This window comes from Pundamilia nyererei, unplaced genomic scaffold (assembly GCF_000239375.1).
Source record: "Pundamilia nyererei isolate P.nyererei 1_Seehausen unplaced genomic scaffold, PunNye1.0 scaffold00072, whole genome shotgun sequence".
Taxonomy (NCBI): Eukaryota; Metazoa; Chordata; class Actinopteri; order Cichliformes; family Cichlidae; genus Pundamilia; species Pundamilia nyererei.
In genome coordinates, this window is record NW_005187473.1 from 2,938,455 (window position 1) to 2,945,328 (window position 6,874).

Here is a 6,874-nt window from a genome sequence, read left to right on the forward strand (position 1 = left end):
TAGCACCTCTTCCAAACTCTGAAGGAAATTCTGCATTCGTCCCATTCATCGTCGCTGCTGCCGCTTCTTCAATATTCTTCCCACCTCGGCTAAATCCTGCGGGAATAAATAGACTGGAATTCATGCTTTGCATTCGCTGCTTGGATTTACGCGACCGGGCTTTAAAGCTGGGAGCACCGAGGCATGCAATTCCAGCACCGAATGAACAGAGCAAGCAAAAATATCAATTAAAAAAAACATGTCTAACGTATCCTTTCAAGGAGAGTTACATGCACGGACTCTACGCTAAAATAAAGTGTGGGGATTAAAAATAAACTACGCATGCACAATTAAACAGCTTCTATATATATATATATAGAAGTCAATACATTCATGAACTTGAAGGAAGATTCCGTTAACTTAGCTGTTGTCGTTTTCATTCTGCAGCTGTCAGCAGAGTTCGCGTTAGCAAAGTTAAAGCTTTGGTTTGTTTTTTAACGCGGTCACATTATTGCGCGTCAGATCTTTCAATCACGCGAGCCAATTTTCTCCCCCTCCTCCTCTTCCTCCTCCCTCTGCCACCGTTAAATGGTCTATGACGGACGAACACAAAAATAAGCGGAAAGCAGCACTGCTGATGTCCCATTGTTGACAAATCCATGAAACAACTCCAGTTTGCATGGTTTAACAGAGAGGAGAGGAGAGGTGGGTGGAGGGAGGAGAGGAGAGTGGAGAGAGGACAGGGGGGCGTCTGTCGTCACCAAACCACGTGTCCAGCGCTGATAGTATATCTTATAGTGGGGAGGGAAAGTAATCTATCAGACAGTCTTGTTAAAAGCCCCGGCCTTTTTAAGAGCAGCATGTGTCATCTCGGCTCGGTTCTCCAAATATCGCTCGTCCAGGAAATCTAAGCACCGAGAAGGGACGTCGGAGCGCAAAAGTCGCGCTGTCTGCAAAACAACTTCTAGGCGAGACGTGCTGCTCCCCGGGCCTGCTCACTGACCGAGTGGAGAAATATTTGTAGAAGTTTGAAGTTCCTTGTCGGCTGGACTGGCAGGCGTCCGGTTCGATCACATTTAGATTTTTGGGGAGGGGAAAGCATCCGATCTGTTGACAACCAGCAGCGCGAGCGCACTGATCGCGCGGCTGCTCTGTCTTTTTCGGCTGCAGTGAGACTTTTTTAATAATAAAAAAAAATAAAACGGTGTCAGTAAGACGTGAGATGACCCTGTCTGGAGGCAGCGAACGAGCCAGCGACATGTCCGGCCAAACTGTGCTCACAGCCGAGGACGTGGATATTGACGTAGTGGGCGAGGGAGATGAGGAGGGCATGGAGAGGGTGGACAGCGACTGCGACAGCCCAGGAGACGGCATCTTGCACGACCTCCGGGGGGAAACGGGAGACGAGGAGGTGGAAGACGAGATCGAGGTGGAGAAAGAGGAGATGACGTCCGGGGTAGGGAGTCCGTGCTGCGAGAGCGCCGGGGAGGCAGAATCGGGCACCGGAAAAGGAGAGGGTCACGACCAGAGCGCAGCGCCAGGTGCGATCCAGAAGCCCAAGAGTAGCCTGGTAAAGCCGCCTTACTCCTACATCGCACTTATCACCATGGCTATCCTGCAAAGCCCGCAGAAAAAGCTCACCCTCAGCGGGATCTGCGAATTCATCAGCAACCGCTTCCCTTATTACCGTGAGAAGTTCCCGGCGTGGCAAAACTCCATCCGTCACAACTTGTCTCTCAACGACTGCTTCATAAAAATCCCTCGGGAACCTGGTAACCCCGGCAAGGGCAACTACTGGACCATGGACCCCGCTTCAGAGGACATGTTCGACAACGGCAGCTTCCTCAGGAGGAGGAAAAGGTTCAAGAGAGTTCAGCCAGATGTGCTCAGGGACCAGACTGCTCTCATGATGCAAAGTTTCGGGGCGTACAGTCTTGGAGGGCCCTACGGGAGACACTACGGTATCCACCCGGCGGCGTATTCCCATCCGGCTGCTTTGCAGTACCCGTACATCCCCCCTGTAGGTCCCATGCTGCCCCCGGGCGTCCCTCTCCTGCCCTCGGCGGAGCTAAACAGAAAAGCGTTCAACTCTCAGCTCAGCCCGAGCCTTCAGCTTCAACTCAGTAGTCTCAGCACGGCGTCTATGATCAAATCAGAGCCTTCAAACAGACCTTCATTCAGTATAGAAAATATAATCGGGGTGTCCAGTGCCTCCTCTTCCTCGCCGGGCGCAGCTCAGGCTTTCCTGCGGCCTCCTGTGACCGTCCAGTCGGCCCTGCTGAGCGCGCAGTCCCTCTCTCTGACACGGACCTCAGCCGCTATCGCGCCCATCCTCAGTGTACCTTCAAATATTATTTCTGGACACGTTTTACCCTCAGCGACGGCGGCGGCAGTGTCCAAATGGCCTTCACAATGACTTCAAACCGAAGAGAAAGCAAACTCTTATTTTTATATAGAGACATTATTACTGGGAAGTGTGAAAAGCACAAATTTATAGGCAGCACTGGACTGTAAAGCCATGTAAAGACTGTTGAAAAACAGAGAACAAAAAACGAAAAAGAAGATTTTTTTCTGTACAGGTAATATTTGTAAATATTTGTATAAAAAAAGACAAATGATTTTGCCAGTTTGACTTTTACCTGTTCCTTTCTCCCCTTTGTTCCTGTTTGAGATCTGTGGTAATTATTTTACGTGTTTTTTTCTCCTTTCCTTTTGTAACAGAAGCTCAACTGGACATAGTTACTTTGGCTTCTTTTTCATACAAGACACAAAACCTCTGGAAAAAAAGAGACTGTTTATAATAATAATTTTAAAAAAATACAAATATATGTAATTCTATGTAGCTATATTGTGTTGTAAACTGAATTTATTTGTAAATAAATCTAAGAAAGAATTAAAAATCAATTTTCATTATTAACATTTTTAACATTTTTGACACGTGATTTGAGAAAAAAAAATCGCATTATTTCAAGGGAACATTTTTCACGGTAAAAATAAAAAAATAGTAAATTTAATTTGAATAACTTCACAGTTCGTGTAAAGCATACATTATTAATATTACTACACAAAAAAATCGAAGCTGTCTTATTTTGTTGTCTGTTTTCAGGCTTAAAAATATCGAATATATAAAATATTATTATTAATAATAATAATATATAACATATATGTCTTTAACATTACTTTCAATGTTTCATTTTATCAGCATAATTCAAAGTATTTCATTATTTAGAAATTGAAATAGAAAAAAATTAGTTATACTTTACACTTTACTTTACACTTCCTAAGGATTAGAATTTAACAAAATATATTTTTTTACTGCTGTTGCGATTGACGTGGTAGCGTTTAAAAACATATTTAAAGTTACAATTTAACAATAGTATGCAAATAAGAATAACTAAAAATACTGACAAAGGTGTATGAATAATATGTAATCGTAAATTTTAAAATAAAAATTAAAAAAACTTGTAAAAGCTTTGAGATTAGCTTGCTATAGAGTAAATTCAATCCTGAAAATTTGCGCGTATGCCTACTTTATATTTATGCTTTTTGCAGGAAGGCATACATCTAATTTGTATCATATTTCAGATGATGGGATGTGGCATAAAGAGGTGAATATTGAGCACAAATCGGTGTAGCCCTTTATTAAAGTATTTACCCTGGAATTTCCTGACAATGCTCCCTGACAGGAGGTTACAGTTTAGACCACAGGTTCACCATTACATCACACGCTGTATGCTTTTGCGCGATATTCTGTGGCTTGGCTCCTATAAAGGTAACAATTTCGCAGTTGTGTCTGGCTAATCACTTTTACACAAACAGCAAGTGGTGTGCGTGTGTGCATATGAAAGCGAGAGTGTGAATGTGTAAATGTGTGTGTGTGTGTGTGTGTGTGTGTGTGTGTGTGTGTGTGTGAGAGAGAGAGAGAGAGAGAGAGAGAAAGAGGGTGAGCGCGAGGGGTTTTAGGGGCTATATTTATCTGATCCCCATGGGAAAGAGAAAAAGGCCTCTCTCTCCGCTCCAATTCACTTTCAGACACCGAAGAAGGTGCTGATGATGCAAAAGTCTTCTCCAATGTCACCGTGACATTTCTACTTACTAAATTCATTATTATTCAGACTATTGATATCATTCAAATTACCTACAGCAGTGACTGTGATGTTATTATTTTAAAGACCAGTCTTTGATTATTTATCTACTGAAACATAAAAATTATATATAAATTAAAATGTGAGACATTGTCTGCATTGCACTGCCCGTAATAGATTTCTGATCATTTCTGCCATTTTTTTCCCTTGCCATTCGATCATACGATTATAAAATGACAAGGCATTAAATATAGCAGGCTCTACAATGAAGTGATGGCTAAAGAGTACAGTTAGAGAAAGGTGAGTGAAATTTTGGGGGATGCAGAAATATTCAGAAAAAGCATCAAATTTTAAATACCAAAAAGACTCAAACTTGCACTTGTTGAACCTGTTTATTTAAACCTCTAATTTATTTCTTGTGTGACGTGTGTACATGGCTACGAGCGGGGATTCAGACTCCACAAAGCAACATTAAACCAGCCTCGCGCGTCTGTCTTATAGGATGCGAGCATCTATAATTACACTTGCAGTGTTGCAGTGTGAAGCCCGGGTGTGAGATCTTGCAACAGGAGCGATGTTGCAGGCTGACAACACCTTGAGGCCGTGACATCCATGCCGCTAGGGGGCGTCAACATACACCTGCGGCTCTTAATTAGGGTGATCATAAATAAAATAAATATTTGTGAAAACCTGAAATAATACATCAACATTTTCCACCTAATTTTCTTTCTTCTTTGCACACACACACTTCCTGCTGGACAAATTTATCCGAGTAATCTAACTGCAAATTTGATTTTAGATCATAAGTGATGTTTTACCATTTACCATTATTTTTGTAGTTTGTAGTAACATTGTAGCAGAGTATCTGCAAGTGGTTTTTTTCCCTTTAAGCTAAAATTGGTAACGTTAATTGTGTTAATATTTAAGATACAACACAGAGAGGAAACACCGAAAGCAAAGCTTTTGTTAAATTCCTGAACCGAAGCTGCAGTGCTGCAAATACAGGCATGAACAAGATTTCTAGCAGCACGGGCCTACTTAAAGGGTAAGCCAGTGCAATAATAACAATAACAGAGTTAATGGCTATTATTAATATTATTATTACTATTATTAAAATTATGCTACGTTAGCTTAAAGTTATTTCTTACTTGTTGTTTCATCAAAACCAAGCGCAGTTTCGTGTAATTATGGTGCAAACTATGGCGCACAATTTGCTAAACGAACGAAGACGCTCATTTATAGACGCTCGCGCGCCCGCCCGCACGGGCGCACACGATAATGAGCCATGCAGCTGCACGTGCTTGTGCACAGGTGGAGAAAAGCCTGGGTTGTAGTTCCCACAGCTCCACCAGACAGGCTATATTAGTATCCAAGCACAATCTGTAAATACAGCTCGCTCTCCCGCCCCTCTCTCTCTCTCTGTGATTCCTGACTTGTTTTACCTCCATACCTCCTGAGCGGAAAGAGTTTATGTAGTTTTTTTTTTTTTTTTGTATTTTTGTTTTGTTTTTTAGTGCTGATTGTGCTTGTGGCTATGATAGGTAACAAATCCTTTTTTTAGTATATTATCAATGCATAAATGTGTCCAGTCAGCATTCGTGAAATAAAAAGAGGTCACAGCTCTTTTTGAACCTAAAGTTAGATTATCGGGAAAAACAAAAAACAAAACATAACATTTTTTTTTATTTTTACTTGGATCTCTTTTGTGTTAGACATACGTTTGTGCTGTCCTGTGTGAAGAAAAAAAACGTAAAAGGTGGTGGTGGTGGTGGGGGGGAATCTGAAGACCTATACACAGAAAACTGAAAGAGAGAAATTATCACTGCCCGTTGAAGTTGCTACAACTCTTAAGTTCAAAGTGCGTGAGGTAGATTAAGAAGGAATATTTTATAGAGAAATTGAATTAATATCCAACATAATGTACTTTATTTTTCACAGTACAACCTTTAAAACCAAAAAATTACAATGACTGATGTTACACTATGCTGCTTATGCGTGATCAATATTAGCTGCTAGAGCAGTGTATAGTCATCTGTAACTCTGTATGAGTTTTAGCTTTCAGGTTTGGGACTCAAGCCCATGCACAAACTGTGGGATGCTAAAGTAAAACAAAAACATCCTGTAGCAGGTTGGGAAATGACATCACTGCAAACAATGATGCATGAAAAATAGTTCAATTTGTCCATTCACTGAAACCCAAGTAAACAGTTGCACAGGAATATATAATAGTGATTTGTCCACTTGCACTGAGGCTTGTTAGAGCTCATGAGCCCATTTAAATCCTCCTTTCTGTCCCACCGAAAGGCAAAAATGGCTGTTGAACTTCATTTGCATTTAGTTTTTATCTGTCTTGTCCAAGTACACAAATTTAGTGTTTAAGAGTGTAATGATGCTGCAATCTCAGAAGCCAAAATTCCACATTTTGCAGGACCCTATGAGGGTGGATGTGTCTTTAACATACCAGAGAAGTCTCTGATCCATGCAGAACATTAAACATCTGGGTGATGATATTGTTCAAAGTAAGCTGTTAAAGTGCAAACCATGACCTTTGTTTCAGAGAGTGACTGCCAAGTATAACTGAAAGACTGAACCAGACTGATACAACACCCCTCTGGACGTAGGCTTTCAAAGCCTAGCACAGAATTGAAATGCTATTAAGTGCACACAAATAGTGCAGGATTTTTCCAAATGGCAATTAATTATGCACTCAAGAATGAATCTGAAAAGGTGCAGGACTTCTTTATCATCACAATTCCCAAATAAGACATAATAGGAGAAATCTCTATGAAGTTCTGGATTTGTTGATCCGG

The 6,874-nt window shown here is 41.2% G+C and overlaps 1 protein-coding gene and 1 long non-coding RNA gene across 3 annotated transcripts in view; one reads left to right on the forward strand and one right to left on the reverse strand.

Moving 5' to 3' along the window:
* LOC102198900 (uncharacterized) overlaps positions 1 to 433 on the reverse strand; it is a 7,143-nt gene extending 6,710 nt beyond the window's left edge. The window contains exons 1-2 of one of the 2 annotated variants that reach the window (XR_311836.1): positions 369 to 433; positions 7 to 96 (exon numbers count right to left, since the gene is read on the reverse strand). This is a non-coding gene — a long non-coding RNA (uncharacterized LOC102198900). Of the gene's footprint in view, positions 1 to 6; positions 282 to 368 lie in introns of those variants that run through there. The other variant, XR_311835.1, reaches the window with a different exon arrangement.
* A 381-nt stretch (positions 434 to 814) lies between these two features.
* foxd3 (forkhead box D3) lies at positions 815 to 2,750 on the forward strand. The gene is made up of 2 exons (XM_005737010.1): positions 815 to 2,558; positions 2,701 to 2,750. Exon 1 carries the CDS (start codon positions 1,202 to 1,204, stop codon positions 2,393 to 2,395), a length of 1,194 nt encoding a protein of 397 aa, XP_005737067.1. The 5' UTR covers positions 815 to 1,201; the 3' UTR covers positions 2,396 to 2,558; positions 2,701 to 2,750.
* Positions 2,751 to 6,874: the final 4,124 nt, after the last annotated feature.

Coding starts and splice junctions, on each gene's coding strand:
- foxd3 (XM_005737010.1), top strand. CDS start 1,202: ATGACCCTGTCTGGAGGCAGCGAACGAGCCAGCGACATGTCCGGCCAA.